We start from the raw sequence: 26,062 nt of genomic DNA, 5'->3' as shown, positions 1-26,062 counted from the left end.
TGTAAGATGGAATGCTTAAATCAAGGGAGAAACAGAAGATAAGTCACCCAAGCTTTAGGAAGCAACCTCAAATGATTAGGAGCAGCACCCACATTGACAAAACTAACCCACTAAGACACCTAACACAATACAAAACAACAGAAATAATACTACACGTAATGGCCACAAGCGCCACCAAAATCATCAGACAAACAAAGTTAATCCTTATAGCTTCAGAGGAAAAAAAAAGGTCCTTGAAGAAGGCATTTTTATTAAGCCACCTTCATTATTGTAAAGGATGGACATGTGACACATTCCAACTATGCCATTTTTATTGATGATTTCTTCAAAATAATCTTTTCCATTAGTTCAAGCATGAAAATTGCAAGGATAACAGAACCACTTCAGTCACTAAATTTCTGAGGGAGAAGCAAAACACCTTTCAGATTAACAGAAACTGAAAATAGAGTTCAACAGAAATTTTTCTCGAAGCACGAGTGGATACCCTAAAACTCAAACTTTGTAAATTGACAAACAAGTCAGTCACGATGTCGGACGCAGACAATACTTATTCAGCAACATGATCCCAATGACACTGCATAGCAGCATCCTAGATATTTTGAACTTCTTAGAATCATAGGGCCAAACAGGAAACAGTACAGAAAGTTTTGATAAAAACAGAGAGGTGAAGCAATACCAGTTACCATTGACTTGAGCAGCAACAAGAGTACATAGGTGTAGTCGATAACCAATGACATCAACTTTTAAAGGCTCCTGCCCATTCTTCTCTCCAGGAATCCCACTCCACCCAAGAGGAACAACTGATGTTGCAGTTTGGATGACAGGAGCCTCAACAATATATCCAAGTTCCACTACACCAGCAACAGCAAGACCAAGCCATTGTTGGATGTTTGGGAATTGTGGCAGCTGTTCGAATCCCAATATGGGGGAAGCACCAGTGCCCACGCACAGGTCATATATTCTGGAAGGAGAAATAAATCAAATTAAATAACAAGGTTACTGAAATCATCAAGAAAGAAGCAAAGGTAATGTCACAAGATAATCGACTATTCAGCATTCTGAATCAGTATGATTTCACATTGAAAAGCACATTTTTATTTAATACTACCATGACAAATTTTTCAGGAAATAATAAGTACAAGTGTCTCAAAGACGGGAGACCACTGCACAATGATCTCTTATACCCATCTGATCAACAGATTACATAATAAACTTTCATACCCATCAATCACTTACAGAAGTGCTAAATAATCATTTGTCTTACATAGGATGGCAAAGTTAAAGATCTTTATTTACTTCCTCAGTACAGTCAAGATCTGAATCACTATGGACTGCTTTCATTTACATGCAATTGACCCATGGATATACAAAGCAAGAAAAGCACTTACAATACCAGAATATGAAGAATGACCATATCATTTTAATTTTATAGAACAAATATCAATCAAAACATTTTACAATCTGATTGTCTGATTTTCTCCAGTAAATTGCCTAAACATTACAAGTATAGTGGATTAGGCATCAAAAAAACCACTTCAATTAAAAACTAAAATAAAATTAAATTGTCACTGTGCACTACTCTTGCGCAAGCAAGAATTCAGAATTCTAATAGGATCCAATGCACAAGTGCTGGTAGACAAAACCTTCGGGAAAAGCATTCACATCATCTTTTGGTATATCAATTAATTACTAACATCAAAAACCTGAATTCGAAGCCATTAGCTGTAAGCGAAATACTAATTCCAAATGCGGTAACTTCCAACAGCCTGGTGCCTACAAAAATAAAAAACTGATTCCCATATTGCACCATGAAATAGTTAGGCAACATTGAACTTTGTTCCACACATAGATCTACTGAAAATGGGACATATCTTGAACATTTTCCTGCTCATAGGAAAAGGAAAAAAATCCTCATCATTATCTCACCATGCCAAGGGTTTTTTTTTAGACACAATGTTTCAAAAACAGTCCGCCTGGCGCCTAGGCGGGCGCCCAACACCCAGTTCTGGGTGGGCGCAGTTCGCTCAAAAGGCCCAAGTTTGTATAAAAAACGTTTTGGGGTTTATTTTTGAACCCCAAAGTGAAAAACAACAAGAAACCCTCAATCTTAAACTTATTTCTGAGAATCTAAAGTAATTTCTGAGAATTGAAAGTAATTTTTGTGCATTGAAAAAAAAATTTCTGATTGAAATTATATTTAGGGTGCTATGGTATTAGAAGACTTTTGAGTTGACTCGTAGCTCAATTAGACTTTGTAAATGTTTTGTATGGTTCAAAATTTTAAATAAGTTTATTCCCAACCTGATTACCTGAGAGGCTGAGACACGTGATATGTTTGTATATAAAAACGTATGTTGCAAACTTGCGATATTTTCAAATGGAATAAATTATAAAATTTGACACAAATATATGCATATATGTGCATTTAGATAGCAATATATAAAAAAAATCTAAGAATTTGCACCACAGGGCGCCCGAGGTTCTGAGCGCCAGGCAGGCCGCCTAGCGTTTTTTGAAACCCTGTTTAGACACAATCATATTTAATATGTAGCAAAATTTTTAGGGAAAATAATATATAGACCTATTATATTTATTGTTATTACGAGATTACCTCCAAGTTTTCGTTATTACCTATACCTATTTTTTTCACCATCCTAACAATTTTTTTAGAACCAAGACAGAAATGCCTATTTTCTGTTTTACAAAACCGAATGGGACTAAATTCGGTTTTTCAAAAAACCGAAATGTTCAAAATTTTCACATGAGAGAGAAAGAGAGGCGATAGAGGGAGGAAAGAGTTGGGTTAGAGGGATCCTTTCCCTAACTTCATTTTCCCCTTGCCAAGTAAAATAGCGGATGAAACTTTGCAGTGGAATCACAGAGCCTCAAGCAAAGAAATGTTGATAAATTTTCAAAAAAGGAAAAAGTACCCAGAAAAATACATAAGCAAATTTCACCATCATAGTAGATTTCAAGGGAAAGAAAAAAGCAAGAAATTGAAGTAAGAAAAAGCAACGAGATTAGAAGCTAACCTATCCGATTTCTGCATATGTAAGACTTGTAAAGGCCTCTGTAAGGCTTGTAAAGGCCTCTGTAAGGCTTATTATGGTGGGGTATATGCAAAAAGGATTCTAAATATTTTTCTTCTCATTTTCGAATGTTTGAAGGAGGGTTTCATCGAGGACTTCAATGGTTGTCCTGGAAAACCAATTGGAAAAAGATTGGACCTTTCTTTGTGGGTTTTTAGAAAGACTATAAACGGTTTGCCTCAAAAACTTAATGGTGAGAAATTGGAACATTTGTTTCTGTCCTTAAGAGAGAGAGGAGAGAGAGAGAGAGAATATACTGAAATCTTTTTTGGGGTCTAAACAGAGTTTGAATTGTTTTCCTCAATATTCAACCTGTGGATTTTGTATGTGTAGAGAGAGAGAGAGAGAGTTATTTTTCTTGAAACAGCTATACCAAACGAAACAATTAATGGGGGAAAAAGAAAAAAATTGAACCTTTTTAATTGGGAGAAGGAAAAAATGAACCTTTTTGCTACCATTGTTGGGAGATGGCATGAATGGTTTTCTTGAACCAATAATGGTAGAAACCTTGGGCTTAAATGGTTTGAACATTTCTGAAAGCATTCCCATTTCGGTTTTTGAAAAACCGAGAATGGGCATTTCTGCCTTTTTTTAAAAATTGTTAAGATGGTGAAAAAGTAGGTATAGGTGTAATAACAGAAACTTTGAGGTAATCCTGTAATAACAGTAAATATAACGGATATATATGTTATTTTCCCAATTTTTTATCTAGTTAGTGTTGAGAAATCAACCTCAACATTCTCACATTGAACAAGATGAATAATAGGGTATGTGTGTGAGGAACTAGGTTTAAGTAAGACCCAGACCCGACCTGGGTCAAGGTCAATTGGACCTGGCCTATATTTTATATAAAATATAAAAAGCTATAAAAATTATAGTTTCTTTATTTATACTAATATCTAATTTATACTAATATATTCATGTTGTATTTAACCTTTATGAATATATATATATATATATATATATCAAATAACAACAGAACACAGAGTAAACATGATCATGAACATAAACCATGTAAGGAGCGTATAATGAAACACCAATCAAAGTTAATAATCAAAGCAAACTCACATTTCACAGAAACACAAGCTGGTAAATAATTTCAGCTGCTCTGGGATATAGTCAGGGACTTCCTTCCAAAAGCAGTCGCACATACCAGTCTTAAGTCCTTACACTTGTATTAGAAAAGAAACCAGATGGCTACAAGCACTACTGGATATACAGCAGAGAGGGGACTAGAGCACAGAGAGGACTGTAGAGAAGAGAGCAGAGAGAGGACTGTAAACTTAGGAAAACTTCGGATGCCATGAATGAGGGGAGCCCTCCCCTTTAATAGCCTTTGAAATAAAACGGATTTGAAAACTTTTGAAATCCGCACCGACACCTTTTCTTCTACAGTGAAAGATTCCGTCGGTTAGTGGCTACAGTGGTTGTCGGTTGGTGACTTTGTCGAAAGTGGCTACAGTGACTGTCGGTAGTGGCTACAGTAATTTTGTCGGCAGTGGCTACGGTGACTGTTGGTAGTGGCTACAGTAATTTAATCGGCAGTGGCTACAGTGACTCGGACACTTGATAGGTTGGAGTTGTTCTGGTCCCCCATAAATTTTCTTTAATTTGAAGAAAATTCAATTCCGGCGCAATCGCCACTGTTCATCAGACTGTAATCCTTCTGTTCGTCACTTCGAGTGGAGGTGGATATTTTTTCCTCATTATCTTCTATTACGCTCCAGAGCTTCCTTTTAAGCTCTTCTTTGGATAGTTTGGGGTTTTGTTGCTGTAATATTGCAACATATTCTGATATTTCCATTTTTTGCTTTTGGGGTGAAACTGAAGGTATAAGTTTCATTTTTATTTTGTTTGGATTTAAGGATTCATTTTTATAGCTGCCCCACCATTTGATATGAATCTGCCTTCTTAATTCAGGGATATAATCTCACTTGTCCATATCATCTACTGAGACTTGATAATCCCATTTGAAAATCCACGGGACCTGATATAAAGTCATAAAATATATATGGTAGTCTTTTTTAAGACTGTCTATTATACTCTGTGAAATTTGTAGTTCTCTTGATAGAATTTGGTTCGTTGATCCCCATATAGAGAACCAATTTTTAAACCAGTTTGGAAACTTATTTAGCTCAGTTATTTTGAACTGAACATACCAGCTATGGGAATTTTTTGTATTCTGGTATGAGAAGGCTTCATCCCAAGCCTTTATGTATTTATAGCAGTGATAGGATTTAATTTTAAATCATTTCGTATTTATGATCCTTAGCTTTAAAGGATCCAAACCCCATTCTTTATAAGAAAACTTTTTGAGTTGAAATTTTGAATATGTTATTTCAGTATAATTATTTCTATAATGACGAATTATGAAAACTGATCTTGTTTCCATAAGGATACTTTCGTACCATTCTCTACATCTGTCCCCCATATTAGGATGCATATGCTGCCTGAGGTATAAAGCAGCTATTTCAGTCGGATTTTTTGATTGATGATCATTTTCTATAATCAGCAAAGGAATATATGTTGTTTCCAAATATATGGATTTAGCACTAGGAGTTTGGGTGCTTATTGGTGTTTGAAGGGGAGATATAGCAATATCTTGTATTTGCCTTCTTATTAGAGCATTTGGTGTTGATGGTGATGCCAGGGATAATCCTGGACTAGGGACTATTTCCATCATCTTGTTTTGCTGGTTACTTATGCCCTCCCTGCAAAAATTCTCGAGTTAAAAAGACAGGCAAATAATTGGTGTTGCCTTTAATATGTTCGATTGTAAATTCAAAAGCAAAAAGAATACCTTGCCATCTTGCAAAAATTTGCTTTGACACGAGATCTTTTACATCTTTCTGAAGGATGTCCTTGGCTGCTTTACAAACAGTTCTTATAAGGAATGATTGATTAAGCAGATCACTTTGAAATATTGGAACAGCATGCACAATCGCAAGTATCTCCTTTTTTATTGTTGAATAGTTTTGTTGAGCTGGGTTCCAGGTTTTAGAAGTAAACAGGACCAATTGCTCTTGATTATTCATTTCTTGTTTTAACACAGCACCAAGTCCTTGTTCTGAGGCGTCTGTCTCTACTATTTTAAACGCTGTAGGAGTTGATAGGGCTAGGCATGGTAATTCCTTAGCTTTCGTTTTGATTTTCTAACTGCCTTAGTATGTTTTTCGGTCCATTCTGGAGGATTCTCTTTCAACCACTAGAATAAAAGTTTTGCATCTAAAGCCAAATCTTTATAGAAGTCCGAAATATAATTTAAACAACCAAGGAATCTTTGTAATTCAATTTTTCCTGTAATCATATTTGGAAATTTGGATGCAAATTCTATTGCTCTCTCAATGGGAATAACTCTTCCTTGGAAAATATTATGTCCTAAAAACCTTATTTTTGTCTGGCAAAGATTTATTTTTCTCGCGGAAACTACTAAGCCAACATTTTTTATTGCTTTTATAAATGTACTTAAATGCTTCCAATGTTGATCAATTGATTCTGAGAAAACAAGTACATCATCAGTGTAAACAATCAGGAATTTGGTATAAGGATTAAAAATTTCATTCATGATATTTTGGAATTCGGATGGTGCATTTTTTAATCCGAAAATCATAACATTCCATTCAAATTGTCCAAATGGAACATTAAAAGCAGTTTTATATTCATCTTTTTCGGCAGTCTGGATTTGCCAGTAGCCCGATTTAAGATCAAATTTTGAAAATATACAAGAGTTTACCAGTCTATCCAAGAGATCTCTTTTGTTTGGGATCGGATATCTGATCCATCTCAAAACTTTGTTTAGTGGTTTATAATTTATAACCAGTCTTGAAGCCCCTCTTTCTATTTCGGAGGCCTTTTCTACATAAAAGGCCGAACAGCTCCAAGGTGATGAGCTTTTTCTGATAAGATTTCTATCCAACAATTCTTTTATTTCTTTTTACAGATATCGAGCAACCTATTATTCATTTGAATAGGTCTTGATTTAGTAGGAATTTTTTCCTCTCGAAAATCTGGTTCATAAGGAAGTTCAACTGTATGTTGCTTTCTGTCCCAAAAAGCATTGGGGATATCAGCACATATATTTCTTTCCATTTTATTTTGAATTTCAGAAAGAGATAATTTTTCTTCCACATTTTTGTATTTTATTTCTTCTTTCAGATAATAAAGAATTTTTTCTTTAGAAGAAATTTTATTTTTAATGTTATTGATTTCATGAATTCTAGGCTTATCAATAAAGGTGAATTTAACCTTATGCCCTTCAATACTAGCTTCTATCCCTGTATCATCAATTTTAATTGGATAAAGCATATTTAAGAAGGGAGTCCCTAGAATAACAGGTTAACTTAAACCTTTTACCATTATGAAGGGGAATTTGAAACAAGCACCATTATTGCATACTGCAGTATCTGACAGTTTATAATTAATAAGCATTTTACTGCCATCAGCAGTATTAAGAACTTGGGTAGTTTTGCTGAAGTATTTAGTAGGTATTAATCCTTCATTAATACAATTTAGATCAGCTTCCGAATCTATCAGGGCGGTGGTTTGGAAACTATATTCTTTTTGAACCACAATTTTGACTTTTGTAAACCATTTTTGTAAACCATTTTTGTGTTATTATTTTGTCTACTAGATTTATATATTTACAATGCTGGACCTTTTCTATCATATTCATAACGGCTTTGGAGGTTTCTGGTTTAGGAAGGGTATCTTCAACCTCAGGTGGTAAAGGAATATTATATTCAGTTACCAGATTACCAAATTCACTTTCTATGTTTTCTTCTTCAATTGCTTCGTTGATAGGGTTCTGGGTTAGTTCTAAAATTTGAACCCTTGCTTTCAGAGCTATCAACTCATTACTAACCTCATTGATTTCACATTTTAGCTAAAATATTGAAGGTTCTTTTTCTATCTGTGTTTTATTTTGTACCCTTTCCAATATATCCTGGAAACTATAATCTTCTTTTGTGGGACCAGAGAAGACTTGGGTCTTCCAGCTGGGGTTTTAGACATATTGATGTACTGGACTAGGACTTCTCTTTTATCCTCCGGATCTAAAATTTTGTCGACAAGGTCTATAATTAGATCTTCTTCTTTTGTAAGAGTATCGATGCTTAACCCGTTCATATCTATTATTGCCTTGTAAAAATCACATCGCCAATTTTCTTCATTTGGGTTTTCTTCATCACCCGAGTCTGAATCAGAACTGCTGATAATGATGTCTTCTTCATTTATTTCTCCAATCAACATTTCATCTTTTGAATCATAAGAATTAGGGGTTTCATCTTTTATTTGGAGTATTTCAAACAATTGGTTTTTAATATTATCATCTATTTCCAAAGAGTTAATTTTTCTTTTAACTCTACATTTATTTTTGTAATGGCCTATTTTACCACAATTATAACAAACAGGGATTTTTCTTTTTCCCTTATTTTTAAAAGATGATTTATTTTGTAAGAATTTTTTGGAAAATTTTTCTTTCTTTTGTCTTTGAAGAATGTCTAAATTTTCTCTTTCTAAATTTTTCTTGTTTCCCTTTATGAAAAGGCTTCGAAGGGGCAAGGGTATTAAATCCAAATTGCTCGCAGAAGTCTCCTAACTCCTTTCTTCCCGTTATTCTCTGTGTTTCTAATTGTCTTCGAAGTTTCAAGTCTGTACATAAAGGCAGACCTTCAGCACAGATTTCAGCTGATAATTCACCTAGTGTATACAGAGAATAAGGAATAATTCCACCATTCTTATTTTTAAGCCTTGGTTTTACCTTTTCTGCAAAACGGTGTGGTAGGCCAGCTATAAATTTTTCTTTCCAATGGTCTGACTTACTATCTTCTCTTGATAGCAATCTTGAGAAAAATAAATCTTTGTACCATTTATAATGAGAGAGTGTTGGACATCTTAGATTTGATAACAAATCTTCATATCTCGCTGCCAATAAAGCAGTACTTCCTACAAAATGGAGGGTGATAGTATATATCAGTGTATTGACTGCATCTCCTTCTTGTACTATATTGTCTTGCCCATTTTCACTTTTGACTATCCATTGTTTTGAGGCGTTTAATATTTTGATTTTTTGACTCCTCATCCATATGAAAATCCCACCTGCCTCTTAACCATCCTGTGAATCCACATATTATGGCTTTGGCTATCTCATGGTCTTGGTTTTCACTTGCCTTGCAGGTAGTAGCATACATGGTCATATGTTTCATGAGATCTAAGATCTGATTTCAGCCATGCCATCTATGTTCCAATTTACTATGGATTTTCCTGAATAGGAAACCAAGGTAGAGATTAGATCTTCCTCTATTTGTAGATCTACTGGGGTAGGTCTAGGATAGTACATTCAAGTTTAGGACACTGGTCTTACTTTTCTCCCATAATCAATTATATTGATGTCTAAGCTTTCAGTTTTAAAAGCTTTTTCTATATCATATATTTCTTTGTCAGGTGCCTTTTGCAGGACGTGAACATCTCCTTCCTTGGTTTTGGAAGGCTGGCCCTTTTCATTAATTTTTAGCTTCTTTAATCTTTTAATCAGTTCATCTATTAACTCACTATTTTCCTCTTTTTTCTTTATTTCTTGCAGGTTAAATTTTCCTGTTTCAATAGTTGGAGGAGGTTTGAACAGGACAGCTTCCTTTTGCTTAACAATCCTTTTGGTTTCTGCAGTTGGATTTAACTTGTTTAATGCATTTTCTATTCTTGTAGTTTACTTTCCTATTGTTTGGAGAAAAATATTTGTATAATTATTCTGAAGAAAAATATTTGTATAATTATTCTGTTCAATAATATGAGGTATTCCTTCAAGCTTAGCCATATTATGGTCGCTTTCTTTAGGTCTTATTTTGAAAGGTGAGGCTTTAATTTCAATTTTCTCCCCGAATTTTTCTCCTTTAAGCTGTAAGCTAGTCTCAAGGGGATGAATGGACTCAATTGTTTCTCCTTTAGTAGTTTGAAAGGTTTGAAAATATTTTTCAACCATATTTACTTCAAATTTTGGAATTTTTATTCCATAATTTGCTATATATTTTAACCATTTAAAAAATTTAACAGTTGCCTTGTGCTTTAACATGAAACGATTAAATTTTAGATGGAAGGCATTTCTAAGAGGTTCTTTAAATCATTGAAGAACCATTCTCTTATCAGTCTATTTTCTTCAGAGTAGAAATCTTTTCTGATCCATTCCTTATCAATCTTGAATTCTTCCTTTTGAATAACACACACTTCAAAGTCAAAATCTGAGGGTGTTGGTTCTTGTTCTTCTACTTCAGAAGATCCTGGAGTGTCTACCCTATAGACTGGTTGTTGAACCTGATTTGGAGTTCTATTAGGTCTTTCAATAATAGTTCTCCTATGAGTGGGTATTCTTTCATATTCGGATTGTGGTATAGAAGAGGTCGAGCATCTAGGAGGATCCCTAATGTTTGATTCACCAATCCTTAATGTAGTTCTTCTGGAAGATGGAAAACTTATCTCTATTTCTCCATCAGAGTATTCTATGATTTGTTCCAAGTCTCTATTTTCAGGATTTTTAATCTGCGATTCAGATTGTAAGGACCAACGCTCTGGTAATTTTACCTGAGACCATGCTACTGACTTTGGTATGACTAAATTTGATTTTTCCATGTTTGCCTGGAAAAATATGGTTTGTCCTTTCAAATCCATTTGTCTAGCATTTGGACACAAAGTATTCATCACTTTATAACATATTCTGTAAACAAATGCTAAATTTTGAGAACCTGGGTCCATATCAAAACCTTGAGTTTTAAGGTTTAGGGTCAGGACCTTTAATAGATTTGGATCTGTTAAAGCCGTCGAGAAGTTTGGAAAACAATTAAAATAAATGGGGCCGTTACAGAGACTGGATTCAACTATTCCTAAAAAGGAATCAGTGAATCTTTTATACCTGCTATCTCTTAAACAGAGTAGAACATAATTATTTAATCATGTCCTTGTTAAAGGTATCAGAGCCAAGTTTAAATTACAGTGGTCAAGCAGTATCTCTAGTAGAAAACTGAACTATAAATAATTTTCTGAAAATCTGCAGTAGTAGTTCAAAGTCGCTATGACCCAAAGATCAATAAGGCCAGAAAGAGCCAGAAAAGTGTAGGGACTGTTTTCAGTTGACTCGAACTACAATGGCAAATTTCATCAGAACCTTATCTAATAGGTCAGCTACTACTAGTAATACACTACATATTTATAATAGGGAAGAAGTAATAATATACAATATAGAAAAACATATCCAAAATTGGAATATACCTAAGGTACCTATAACAGATGTTTATAGTAAACGAAGGTTTGATTTCAAAAGTAGTTTTTCCATCAAACTATAGAACAAAGTATTTCTGAATGGAAACTCAGGATAAATTCCAATTATTGTCCCCAAGAATGATTGAAGATCATAAAAGGAAAGTTAACAAATACTTGCATATTGGTTTGGTACAAATAGTTGTCAAACCATTAACAAAAATTTGCTTTGAAACGAGATTTTTTACATCTTTCTGAAGGATGTCTAGTATTGAAGGGCATAAGGTTAAATTCACCTTTATTGATAAGCCTAGAATTCATGAAATCAATAACATTAAAAAATTCTGCAAGATGGCAAGGTATTCTTTTGAATTTACAATCAAACAAATTAAAGATAACACCAATTATTTGCCTGACTTTTTAACCCGAGAATTTTTGTAGGGAGGGCAGAAGGAATCAGTAAAACAAGACGATGGAAATAGTCCCTAATCCAGGATCATCCCTGGCATCACCATCAACACCAAATGCTCTAATAAGAAGGCAAATACAAGATATTGATATATCTCCCCTTCAAACACCAATAAGCACTCAAACTCCTAGTGTTAAATCCATATATTTGGAAACACCATATAATCCTTTGCTGATTATAGAAAATAATCATTAGTCAAAAATTCTGACTGAAATAGCTGCTTTATACCTCAGGCAGCATATGCATCCTAAAATGGGGGACAGATGTAGAGAATGGTACGAAAGTATCTTCATGGAAACAGGGTCAGTTTTCATAGTTCATCGTTATAGAAATAATGATATTGAAATAGCATATTCAAAATTTCAAATCAAAAAAGTTATTTCTTACAAAGAATGGGGTCTGAGTCCTTTAAAGCCAAGGATCATAAATACGAAAGGATTTAAAATTAAATCCTATAACTACTATGAATACATAAAAGCTTGGGATGAAGTCTTATCATACCAGAATACAAAAAATTCTCATAGCTGGTATATTCAGTTCAAAATAACTGAGCCAAATAAATTTCCAAACTGGTTTAAAAATTGGTTCTCCATATGGGGATCAACAAACCAAATTCTACCAAGAGAACTACAAATTTTATAGAGAAGATTCTCTGAGAATAATAGATAGTCTTAAAAGAGACTACCATATATATTTTATGACCTTATATCAAGTCCCGTGGATTTTAAAATGCGATTATCAAGTCCCAGTAGATGATATGGACAGGTGGGATTATATCCCAGAATTAAGAAGGCAGATCCATATCAAATGCGGGGACAACTATAAAAATGAATCCCTAAATCCAAAAAAAATAAAAATGAAACTTATACCTTCAGTTTCACCCCAAAAGCAAAAAACGAAAATATCAGAATATGTTGCGATATTACAGCAACAAAACCCCAAACTATCCAAAGAAGAGCTTAAAAGGAAGCTCTAGAGCGCAATAGAAAATAATGAGGAAAAAATGTCCACCACCACTACAAGTGACGAACCGTAGGATTACAGTCCGATGAACGGTGATGATTGCGCCGGAATTGAATTTTCTTCAAATTAAAGAAAATTCAGGGGGGACCAGAACGACTCCAACCTATCAAGGACACGTGTTCCAGTCACTGTAGCCACTACCGACAAAATTAATTTAGCCACTATCGCCAGTCACTATAGCCACTACCGACAAAATTACTATAGCCACTACCGACAGTCATTGTAGCCACTTTCGACAAAGTCACCAACCGACAACCACTGTAGCCACTAACCAACGGAATCTTTCACTATAGAAGAAAAGGTGTCGATGCTAATTTCAAACGTTTTCAAATCCGTTTTATTTCAAAGGCTATTAAAGGGGAGGGCTCCCCTCATCCATGGCATCCGGAGTTTTCCTGAGTTTACAGTCCTCTCTCTGCTCTCTTCTCTACAGTCCTCTCTCTGCTCTCTTCTCTACATTCCTCTTTGTGCTCTCTTCTCCACAGTCCCCTCTCTGCTATTTATTCAGTAGTGCTTATAGCCATCTGGTTTCTTTTCTAATACAAGTGTAAGGACTTAAGACTGGTATGTGCGACTGCTTTTGGAAGGAAGTCCCTGACTATATCCCAGAGCAGCTGAAATTATTTTCCAGCTTTTGTATCTGTGAAAGGTGAGTTTGCTTTAATTATTAACTTTGATTTGTGTTTCATTATACGCTCCTTACATGGTTTATGTTCATGATCATGTTTACTCTGTGTTCTGTTGTTATTTGATATATATATATATATATATATATTTATATTCGAGTCAGAATGGCCTTGACTTGACCCCATAAGATCCATGCTCGTCCCGGACACGGACCTGGTTAGTCGAGGTCAAGTGGAAGTAAACCTAACCCGGACTTGGTAAGGTCAAGCAGTGCTTACTTTTTAGGACTCTCTCTCTCTCTCTCTCTCTCTCACACACACACACACACACACATTTACGCCTCTAACTCTCAACAACGAAAAAGCAGAGGAAGGGAAGAGAATGAAACCTTCTCCTTAAGAATCCCTTTAAGCTTCGAGCGATAAGAATTGTGTATTGTAATGTATAATAAAATAAAATGAAATCACCATCATAATCATCCGAGACTTCTCCCAACTAATTGGGGTTTGCTACACAAATCCCAATCCGCCATTTTGTTTTATTATATAATTTATTATTATAAATAATATTAGATTATATAATATACAATATTATTATAAAATAAATATTACATCTAAATTATTCGGGTTGGGTCAACCTCGACCGCGACCCCAACCCGACCGACCTGATCTGATGTCGGGTCCGTACTTCTAAACCCAAACCTGACCCATCGGGTCCAGAAATAGGACCTAGACCTGGACCAAAGTCGGCTCGGCCGTCAAGTTAGCGAGTCGACCCAACTCAACCCTTATCCAACCATATGACTAACTATGTGGTGAGGGTATTGCTGTAACTAAGTCATTGCTTGTGGTAGCCTAAGCATAGAATGCTTAATAGGGGTCTAGGAAACCCATGTTGAGTAACATTAGGCCCCTCCCTCCTTCCCCATAGAATGCTCAAGAGGGTTCTAAAGATACTAAGTTGACCAACATAAGCCCCCTCCCTCCCTCGCAATGCAAGAGAGTAGGATTTACATTTTTTTTTCCCCCACCAAGCAATAGATTGGTGCTTGCCTCGATGCTTTGTGTTCCTTCAATCCCCATTACTTCAATTTTTCCAAACCCAAGAAACACATATATGGATTGCAATCCCATTTCACTAATTAAACTTCAACTGTGAGCATGTCAAGTTTTCTGAATTGAACAGTTTGCTATTAAAATTTTGATTCCGTAGCCAGGAAGGCTTGAGACATGGTCAAATATTTCACTAGTTGACGCTCAAGCCTTGCAACTGAAGCAAAGTAAGCACCCAATTTACACCAATATTTCTACAGAGAGTTTATACAAGGCCTAAGCTCTGCGATAAAAAGTAAAGCTCTACCTCTAAACACCACATGAAAATGCAATTCCCGCACTGAAAAAGCCTCAAGGTGATCGTCTCGATCTCAACAATTATGGCTCTGAAAAAAAAATCCAAGCCCTAAAAATAGTGTAGCTTGTGACATTATTTGGACCATAGTTGTTGAAACCTTGTAGGCAAGGTCATGGACCCTGCCCGGAACCTCGATTCCACAATTCCAGCCACTGATCCCTATGTTGTGATCCTCATTTCTAGTGGGTTTAAACCATGGTTCTCAAATGTCAGATGTATTACATATGATGTTTTCTCTACTCATCACAGATTCATATACACTGATTCAGGTTTGTGCCCAATGGTAATGTGAATCTAAACTTCATTCACACTCACTTATAACTAAATGTTGCAATTCCTATGTCATGGAATTGACATACCCTATGAAAGGATTGAGCTCCCTTGCTATAGGGTTGTATGGAAGATGATCCAAACCACAAGGACCTTCCAGCAATCCACAGTTCAGCAGACCCGAACCAATTCCCGTTCCCAAGAGTGCAACTGAACATGACAACTATGATATAAACCATCCATTTTCAAATTTCAACAAACCTTGCCAGATCTACACCATTTTTTTGGAGCTTCAAATTTCATAACCAATAATGAAAATAGATTTTCAGGCCATCATAGAGGTTTCTAACATCGAAACTACATTTTCCGATGGGCTTTTGAGGTGCAGCTTTACTTTTTAACATAAAGCTTAGGTTTCAGATAACCATATCTATGCTACATGCTAAATGTCCAGATTTGAGCTTTTGCCAATCGCCAAGAAGAATGAGGGCCATTGATTTCGATTAAAGCAGTCCCACATAATCAGAGCATTTGATTTCTTTGAAAGCAGTCCCACATAATCAGAGCATTTGATTTCTTTGAAAGAAGCCCCACAAAACTAAGGACCTTGGTATATTTAAAAGCTATCCCATCAAAAAAGGAATTCCTCACAATTTCTTCCTTTCTTCCCTCTAAATTTGTCAAGTTTATGTTTCTACACTTTCCAATCCAAGACTCCCTAAGAATAAAGAATCCATAAGCTCTCTCTCTCTCTCTCTCTCTCTCTCTCTCTCTCTCTCTCTCTCTCTGCCCATGAATATCACGGGCTCTATACTAGTGTGTGCATGTGTGGACCATTAGTGACTACCCATCCATATCCATATGTATGTGTGTCAGAGTATGTGACAATATTTAATGTGTTCAGATTTTTAATAAGATATATGGATTATGTGTAATATTAGTGTTTTTCTTGTGTCTTTGTCATTCCCAATACCAAAAAACACAACAACGATGAACTAAATATTTTAATATCTTCCTTTTATTTCTCAACATGGTACAAAACTCAAGGAGATTGTTTGCAGAAAGATAGAAAGACTCAACAGAAAAATGGATAGCGACTTTTCCACTTTTACGTGGAAAGCATTCTACTTGTACCACCAGGTATTCGCTTTGCTTTTCTCCCTCTTTATCTCATGATCTTCATCCTATTCATGTCCAAAAAACCAACTCATCTCTCTCTCTCTCGCAATATATATATATATATATATATGAAAAAAGCTTGGATGAGCTCACTAGCTCATGGAATAGTATAAGCCCAATAGCCCAGATTGAATATGGGCCGATCTGACAAACACGGATGTCTGGTAGTGTTTGAATTTTAATTTTTTTTTTTACAAATCCCAATCACTTGAAATTTTAGGCGTGTGTTCTTCTCATCAAGCCACACCTAATAAAAATATAAAACAAATAATTCTGAAAAAAATTGACCAAAATACCCCCAAACTTTTTGGGGGTATTTTAGTCAATTTTTTTCATGTAAAATATTTTTTTGATATTTTTCGAAGATTCACCTATTTTTGATGTACACACCACCCAATTTCCAGTGATTTAGATTTGTAGAAAAAAATTAAAATTCAAACAGTACAGGACATCCGTGATCGTCAGATCGACCCAGATTGAATCTAGGCCATTGGGCGCATTTTTTCTTATGAGCTAGTGGGCTCAGCCTAACATCTACTATATATATATACATATATAGGAAGATACTACAAAATGCCTATAGGCGAAAATGAACACTGATTTCGCCTACCCTCATCACCGTCCAAAGTTCATCGCACGGTCACAATTGTTTGGTAGTGTTTCATTTTTAATTTTTTTTTTTACAAATCGGAATGATCTGAAATTTGGAGCATGTATTCATTAAAAATAAGCAAAACTAGGAAAAATATAAAAAAAAAAAATTACATGAAATAAATTGACCAAAATACCATCGAAAAGTCTCAAGGGTATTTTGGTCAATTTTGTTTTCGTGAATTATTTGTTTTATATTTTCATTAGGTGCGTCTCACTAAGATGTACACACGTTCCAAATTTTAGATCATTCCGATTCGTAGAAAAAAAAATGAAAAATGAAACATTACCGAACAATCGTGACCGTGCGATGAAATATAGACGGTGATGAGGGCAAGCGAAATCACTGTTCATTTTCTCCTATAGGTGTTGGGAAATGCTGGTGTAAGCCCATTAACCAGTCCAGATTAGCAAAAACATTAGATTCCTCTATTTTATTCAAAAATTTACTAGGAACATTGTTTAGTCATATAGTTGGAAAATCAACTATATGGCCGAAAATTCAAATTTGGATTCATGAATTTGAATTTACAGTTCTTATTTACCCTATTTAGAGACCCATGTTTAGAGAAAACTACTTATTTACTACAACATAGAAACCCTTGTTTAGAGAAAACTACTAAATAATAGTCCAGAAACTTCAATTTTTAATAACTAGGGTCTAGAACCTTCCAAACACAAAACTAGGGTTCCAAAACATTCAAAATGAGGTTCAACCAAGACCTCTTGAAAATATGGAGGTTGAACAAATAATTGAATATGAAAATAGAGAAATTGAGATCCAGTTTACCCCACTAAGAAAAGCTAGAATAAATATAGCTGATAACCTCTAGGGTTTCATGCTCGTCTATTCCTCAAAGTGAGTATGAAAAAGATCATGAAAGAATAATTTTGGAAGGAATTAAGACTACCCAAGAGCAAGTCCAGAGACCCTATTATACAGAAGAAACACCTGGATCCTCAAGATACCAAGAACTTAAAAATCCTACTAGTCCTACTTTTTCAGATATAATATTTAACCTGAATGTATTAAGTAAAGAAAAAGCATTTGAAATGGATAGAAGGGCTATAAAAGAGGATTTTTATTCTGAAGAAAACAGAGAAGAAAGAAGATGGTACCTTAATGAGTTTAGATAAACACTCAGACACAAGTTCTATGAAAAATTTATTAAATTTATACAGGAACAAAGAATTAATATAAAATTCTTTGAATGGTTAAAATATTTCTTAAAAGATTAAGGAATTCAAATTTTCCTAATTTCAATAAAAAATAAATATGGTAAAAAAGGAATTCCAAGTTTTTACCACTAAAGATGGCAAAGAAATTCATGTTGTCCATCCTCCTGAGATGCCCCTGGATATTAAAGGAGTAAAAGTTGTTCCTTATAAACTGGAACCAAAAGGAATGAATCAAACAGCAACAGTAGAGAGCATAAACCATGTAACTGAACAAAACAATTATACAAATCTATATTTAAAATGTCTTGGAAAACAGGTTTCTAGGATAGAACTTGCGATTAATAAGGGAGAAAATAAAAAACAAAGTCCTGAAAATCTAGGACAAAAACCAGAGACCAAGAATAAGGGAAAAGAACCAATTATGTTTACACCTCCTCCGAAACTTCCTAATAAAACTTTTAAGCTTAATCATGTCACCAGTGAATTTTTAGATCAACTTACTGCCAAATTGGCTCAATTAGATATTAGAAAAAATGACCCTCAAGGTTTAGGACAAGCATTAACCTTGCAAGATATAACAAAAGATTATTCAGAAGGGGAGCTAGCCAAAATGGAAAAAGGGGTTTAATTCCAACCTGGCGATAAATAGAATTACCTATGGAACTAAAACAGTTCCCACTGCCCCCACAAAAATGTATTACCCTAGACCTTCACAGTAGACCTCCAGTATGAAGAAGAAGCCATAGGAGCAAAACATACTGGTAGATCCATAGTATGGAATAACAATGGAATAATGACGGAATGTCAGAGCATCAGATCATAACTCTGATGAAGCATATGACTATGTATGCTACGGCCTCTGAGAATAACGAGAATAGAGACCCAGATATTGCTAATGTTTGCGGATTTACTGGCATATTTAAAAGTTGGTGTGCTTTGGTCTTGAATGAACAAACTAGGAACCATATACTAACTGCTAAAAAGCAGTGGAAAATCTATATGAGCCCAGAGGATAAACAAGGAAATTTGGTTGATGAAGATGATGTTGTAAATACTCTGCTTTATACAATAACTTTACATTTGTAGGTAGCAATACACCACAACTAGAAAAATCTAAGGATTTATTATCAAACCTTAAATGTCCTACTCTTTCCCATTATAAATGGTATAAAGATGTGTTCTGGTCAAGATTGCTAACCAGAGAAGATGCAAAGCAAATTATTGAAAGAAAAAGTTTCTCTCAAGACTTCCTAATCGATTTTCCGAAAAGCTAAAAACCAGACTAAGGAATGAGAATGATGGGATAATACCATGGGAAGAATATAATTTGGGACAACTCTCCTCTGAAATTTGTGCCGAAGGATTAGCTCTATATATTGATATTAGGCTCAGAAAACAGCTCGAAAAAGACAGAAAAACAGGGAAGAAAGAACTAGGAGATTTTTGTGAGCAGTACGGATATGAGAAATTGGGAACAGGTTATACTTCTAAAAAGAAGAGCAAGGATAAATATCATGAAAAAAGATATAAAGGAAAGTCTTTTAAAACCAAAAATAAACCTTGTAAAAAGAATAGGTCCAAATTTCGTAAAGAAGGTAATAGAAGAAAAATCCCTAAAAAATAGGGTTGATATCCTAGAATTAGCAAAATAGGGTTCTTCTTTTCCAAAGAAGAACCAAAATATGAAGAGAGTGAAAAATCATTTGAGGAAATAATGGAAGAATACAAAGTTAAACCTCTAGAGGAAAGCCCTCAAAACAAACCTCGGGCCTGTAACCAAGACATGGGACAAACCTCTTAATTAAATTTAGAAGACAATGCTCCAAACACACTAGCAAAAGAAAATTTGAAAGATTTAGAATACATAAACCTGATTGATAAAGTAATAACCCAAAAATGGTATACTCTGATCAAAATAGTAGTAAGCAAAGAATATAAGACTATAGCCCTTATTAATTCAAAAGCTAACTTAAACTGTATAAATCAAGGATTGGTACCCACAAAATACTTTGACAAAACAACCCAAGTCTTCAATACTGCAGATGGAAGTAGAATGATAATTAAATACAAATTATCAAAAGCTGCTATATGTAATAATGAAACTTGTTTCATTATGCCTTTTATCATGGTGAAAAATCTGAGTCAGCCTATTATATTAGGTACCCCATTCCTCAATATGCTTTATCCGATAATAAAATTGGATGAATAAAGTCAGAGATTGATTGCCACAAGGTTAAATTTGAATTCATAGAAAAGCCAAAATTCAAGAAAGAAAGCATAAGACAATTAGTGAAAGATTAGAGAATCCCAAAATTCAAAAGGAGATAAAAGAGTTCCAAAACACGATAGAAAAAGAAGTTTGTGCAGATATACCCAACACTTTCTGAGACAGAAAACAACATGTAGTAGAATTATCCTACGAGCCTGATTTCAATGAAATGCTTATTCCTACCAAATCCAGGCCAATATAAAACAATAGCAGACTATTAGAAATATGTAAAACAAAATTCAAGAACTCTTGGATAAAGGCCTAATTAGGCCAAGCTACTCGCCTTGGAGCTGCCCAGCTTTCTATATTGAGAAGGCTGTAGAAATAGAAAGAGACGTACCCAGATTAGTAATAAACTATAAGCCTCTCAATAAAGCTCTTCGGTGGGTAAGTTACTCTATCCCTAATAAAAGGGATCTACTTAATCGACTTCATAATGCAGTTATTTTTTCAAAATTTGATATGCAATCTGGATATTGGCAAATCCAGATTATCGAAAAGGACAAGTATAAGATAGCCTTTACAGTTCCTTTCGGGCATTATGAATGGAACGTGATGTCTTTTGGGTTTAAGAATGCCCCATCTGAATTTCAAAATAATAATATATTTATTCCTTATACCAGTTTTGCTATCATCTATATTGATGGTGTTCTTATTTTCTTAGAATCCATAGGAAGCATTTAAATATCTTTCTAAAGGCAGTTAAAAAAGCTGGATTAGTAGAGTCTACTAAAAAGATAAAGCTTTTCCAAACCCAAATAATATTCCCTGGGCACAATATTCATAAAGAAACAATTGCCCCAATTAAAAGGGCAATACAATTTGCAGGAAAATTTCCTGCTGAAATTTGGGATAAAAAACATCTTCAAAGGTTCTTAGGCAGTTTAAATTACATCTCAGATTATTATAAAGATTTAGCCTTGGATTGCTAGCTTTTATTTCAACGGCTAAAGAAGAACCCACCAAGTGGTCAAATGAACATACTAAGGCAATTAAGAAAATAAAGCTTAAAGCTAAAGAGCTACCATGTTTAGCCATCCTCATCCTAGTGCATTTAAAATAGTAGAAACAGATGCTTCAGAAATAGGGTTAGGAGGAATTCTTAAACAAAGATTTCCTAAAAATCCTAAAGAATAGTAGGTAAGATTCATGTCAATGGCATGGAATCCTACACAACAGAATTATTCTACAGTTAAGAAAGAAGTCTTGGCTATTGTAAATTGTATCACTAAATTTGAAAGTGACCTTCTCAATAAAAAAAATTTGGTAAGGACTGATAGCAAGTCTGTCAAGGAGACTTTAGTAAAGGATGTGAAAAACATAGCTTCAAAACTAATTTTAGCAAGATGGTAAACGATTCTCTCTGTTTTTTATTTTGAAAAAGAACATATAAAACGAGAATAAAATTCTTCGCCTGACTTCTTGACTCGAGAATTTTTACAGCGACAAAAGGAAGCAGAAAAGGGTGCAGAATCAAGAAAATGCACTAATCCAGAGTCCAAATAAGATACTGGCTAAAGAAGCCACTTCTTCATCGTCCTTAACCAAGGCTTCACAATAGGATAATATACTCAAAGTCCATCAAACCCAGCATTAGGAAGAACTCCTTATGTGGAGACATCTGCTATTCCTCTAATAATAATAGAGGAAGATCATGCGACTCAAATGCCAAATATAATAGCTGAAATATATCTAAAAGATCATATGCACCCTAATATGAGAGGGAAAAATAGGGAATATTTTGAAAGAATACTGACTGAAACAGAGTTCGTATATATAAAGCACTATTATAGAAACAATAATGAATTGACATACTCAAAGTTGACCATATTAAATATCATGTCTTATAAAGATTGGGGATTTGATCCTTTAAAAGCAAGGTATTTGCAAAATAACAGCTCTAAATTAAGAGCATACAATTATTATGACTATATTAAAGCTTGGGATATGATATTTTCATATCAAAATACAGTTGCAGCTCATAGCTGGTTTATACAGTTTAGGTTATTACAAACCTCAGAAGATTTTCCTAACTGGTTTAAAAACTGGTTCTTAGTATGAGGATCAAATCCTGGTATTCTTCCAAACAAGGTGCAAGTAGCTCATCAAAAATTTGTAGATTATAACAAACATGTTCTTAAGAAGGACTACCATATTTATTTCATGGCTTTATACGAGGACCCTTGGATTATAAACTGGACTTATATGATTAACCCTGATACTAACTGATGGGATTATATTCCCGAATTACAAAGACAAATTTATATAAAATGGTAGGATAGATATAATACAGATATGTTTTCCACCAACACGTTGTTACTAAAAAGTATCCCTCAAAAAACCCTTAAACCGCAGGGTTCCCAACTCGAATTAACAAATTATGTCAAAACCCTCCAAACTCAAAACTCTACTTTAACTAAAGAAGAGCTTAAAAAAACAGCTCTTATCAATATTTGACGAGGCAGATGATATGTCCACCTCAGTCACATCTGTCAAAGAAGAAGAAGAAGAAGAAGACCTTCCAGAGGGAGGAGAAAGATATGACCCAAGCTATGCCTCTCCTTTTCCATCACAAAGGTAAACAAAAAAGTTAAAGAGGTAGAAGAAAAAGGAAAAAGGACGGATTGACTCCATTCACCATCCAGAACACGTGTCCCTACCTTCCAAAAGACTTTACTTCAGCGAATCTTGCTGTAGCAGATTTAAACTCATTTCAAATCCGTCGACATAATGTAGTGGATTTGGACTCATTTCAAGTCCACCGACAATACTGTAGCGGATTTGAACTCCTTTCAAGTCCACCAACACCTTTTACGGACTTAAGAGTGCCATAAGTCCACCAAAAGCCTCTATAAAAGGAGAACGGGTCATCATTCGAAGGCATCGGCAAAATTTTAGGATAGTTTTAAGAATTGTATTTCTAAGAGTCTGAACATCTGTATACATTTTGAGTCTTCTTTCTAAAAGTTGGTCCACTGTCTGTATATCTGGTGGTGTATCATGTCCTCTCATGTGACCTTCTCGAAGTCCATCTCTCGTCTATCCATGTAAGTTCATTTAAAGTTGTTTATGGAAGATTTCTATATTTTTATAATTAGTTTTTGTACTGAAGAGAATCCTGAGACTCTTCAATTTGGATTGGTAAGTTTTTGTGAATTTTGTGAATTAATGGATTATATGTGGTTCTGCTCTTTTGGTGTATCATTTCCTCTCGTATGACCTTCTCGAAGCCCATCTCTCGTCTATCCATGTAAGTTCATTTAAATTTGTTTATGGAAGATTTCATATTTCTATAATTAGTTTTCGTACTGAAGAGAATCCTGAGACTCCTCAATTTGGATTGGTAAGTTTTTGTGAATTTTTGTGGCATTTAAAATAGTAGAAACAGATGCTTCAGAAATAGGGTTAAGAGGAATTCTAAATAAAGATTTCCTAACAATCCTAAAGAACATTTGGTAAGATTCACATCAATGGCATGGAATCCTGCACAACATAATTATTCTACAGTTAAGAAGAAGTCTTGGCTATTGTACATTTTATTACTAAATTTAAAAGTGACCTTCTCAATAAAAAAATTTTGGTAAGGACTGATAGCAAGTCTGTCAAAGAGATTTTTGAAAAGGATGTGAAAAACTTTGCTTCAAAATAAATTTTTGCAAGATGCGAAGCGATTCTCTCTGTTTTTTATTTTGAAAAAGAACATATAAAAGGAGAATAAAATTCTTTGCCTGACTTCTTGACTCGAGAATTTTTATAAGGGCAAAAGGAAGCAGGAAAGGGTGCAGAATCCAGAAAACACACTAATCCAGAGTCCAAATAAGATACTGGCTAAAGGAGCCACTTCTTCATCGTCCTTAACCAAGGTTCACAACAGGATAATATATCCATAATAATAAAACGGACTCAAAGTCCATCAAACCCAACATCAGGAAGAACTCCTTATGTGGAGACATCTGTTATTCCTCTAATAATAATAAAGGAAGATCATGCAGCTCAAATGCCAAATATAATGGCTAAAATATATCTAAAAGATCATATGCACCCTAATATGGAAGGTAAAAATAGGGAATATTTTGAAAGAATACTGGATGAAACAGAGTCAGTATATATAAAGCATCATTATAGAAACAACAATGCATTGGCATACTCAAAGTTGACCATATTAATAATCATGTCCTATAAAGACTGGGGGTTTGATCCTTTAAAACCAAGTTCTTTGCAAAATAACAACTCCAAATTAAGAGCATACAATTATTATGACTATATTAAAGCTTGGGATATGATATTTTCATATCAAAATACAGTTGCAGCTCATAGATGGTTTATATAATTCAGGTTAGTACAAACCTCAGAAGATTTTACTAACAAAAACTGGTTCTTAATATGGGGATCAAATCCCAATATTCTTCCAAGTTAACGGGCTTAATTAGTAATTCCCGATATTCTTTTTAATTATCCTTCCAGGACACGTCTCCCTACATTCCTATTATTTATTTATTGGGATGAAAATTTAATTTTCATCAACATCCCTCTAGGGTTCCAAACACAAAACTAGGGTTCCAAGGCAAGCATTAACTCATTATGAGGTTCAACCAAGACCTCTTGAAAATAAGGAGGTTGTCCAAACACAAAACTAGGGTTCCAGAACCTTTAGAATGAGGTTCAACCTCCTTATTCATTTTTTAATAACTAGGGTCCCAGAACCTTCATTTAGTTTTGCTTTTAGTAAGGCTAGTCCATTAATGGCTCAAATACCAAATAATAGGGTTCCAGAACCTTCCAAACACAAAACTAAGGTTCAGGAACCTTTAGAATGAGGTTCAAACTCCTACTTTTCTTAATGGCTCAAATGCCAAATAATAGGAGAGTGCTTTAATAGGTTTGTATATCACCCAAGCTAGGGCATTACTTTTAAGGGGTATTTTGGTCAATTAATATTTTGTGAATTATTTTTTAATATTTAAAATAGGTGCGCCTTGATGCGAAGAATAAATGCCTAAAATTTCATGTGATTTCGAGTTATAAAAAAAAATTAAAATTAAAATACGAAATGAGGTCATGACCGTCAGATCGGCGCAAATTGAATCTGCGTTGTTGGGCTCATATGTAGTGGGCCTAAGCCAGCATTTTCCATATATATATATATATATGATCTGAATAAGGGTATGGCCCTTGATAGAACAGTATGACAGATAGGATTACGTTTACCGACCTCAAATACTTGGGATAAAGCTCGGACAAATGGGCAGTGAATTTGTTACCATTTTACGATAATATAATGAAACCGCTCTTTTAAGAACGACAGTTGTATGACCTCAAATTTTGCACATGCACTCTCTTCAATCAATCCCACACAGAACAAAATTGAATTTGCATTATAATAAAGGTCAAAACGACTCTAAAACAATGAATCCCTCTTAAACAATGAATCTAGACTGTCCATTTCGTGAACAATGAAATTTAGGTCTTTGGGAACACAACCAATTTTTTCTTTTCAAAAATTGTCCATCTAATGACGATGAGGCCATCTATAAAATCTGAGATGGAACAATTCCTTCTATTATCCCATCAAATGGACGGCCAATGCTCATTGGGTTAAAAGAAATGTTTTCTAAGGTGGATTTTTAAAAATCCTATGTAATGGTATTGAAT

General features: G+C 34.5%; 1 protein-coding gene across 7 annotated transcripts in view; it reads right to left on the bottom strand.

Annotated features, from left to right (window-relative positions):
* LOC18440088 (lipase class 3 family protein) overlaps window positions 1-26,062 on the bottom strand; it is a 76,581-nt gene that overhangs the window by 15,292 nt on the left and 35,227 nt on the right. For 5 of the 7 annotated variants that reach the window (XR_016058211.1, XR_016058209.1, XR_016058207.1 and 2 more), the window contains one exon: window positions 677-961. Coding sequence is in view for 2 of the 7 variants with exons in the window: in XM_006850240.4 (XP_006850303.1) it covers window positions 677-961 (285 nt within the window). In the remaining 5 variants the exon portion in view is untranslated. The remainder of the gene's footprint in view (window positions 1-676; window positions 962-26,062) is intronic. The other 2 variants (XR_016058210.1, XR_016058208.1) reach the window with 1 other exon arrangement.

This window comes from Amborella trichopoda, chromosome 6 (assembly GCF_054954075.1).
Source record: "Amborella trichopoda isolate Santa Cruz 75 chromosome 6, AtrichopodaSantaCruz75HAP2 v2.0, whole genome shotgun sequence".
NCBI lineage: Eukaryota > Viridiplantae > Streptophyta > Magnoliopsida > Amborellales > Amborellaceae > Amborella > Amborella trichopoda.
Note: the sequence above shows the minus strand (reverse complement) of the source record. Positions and strands in the feature narration are given on the sequence as shown.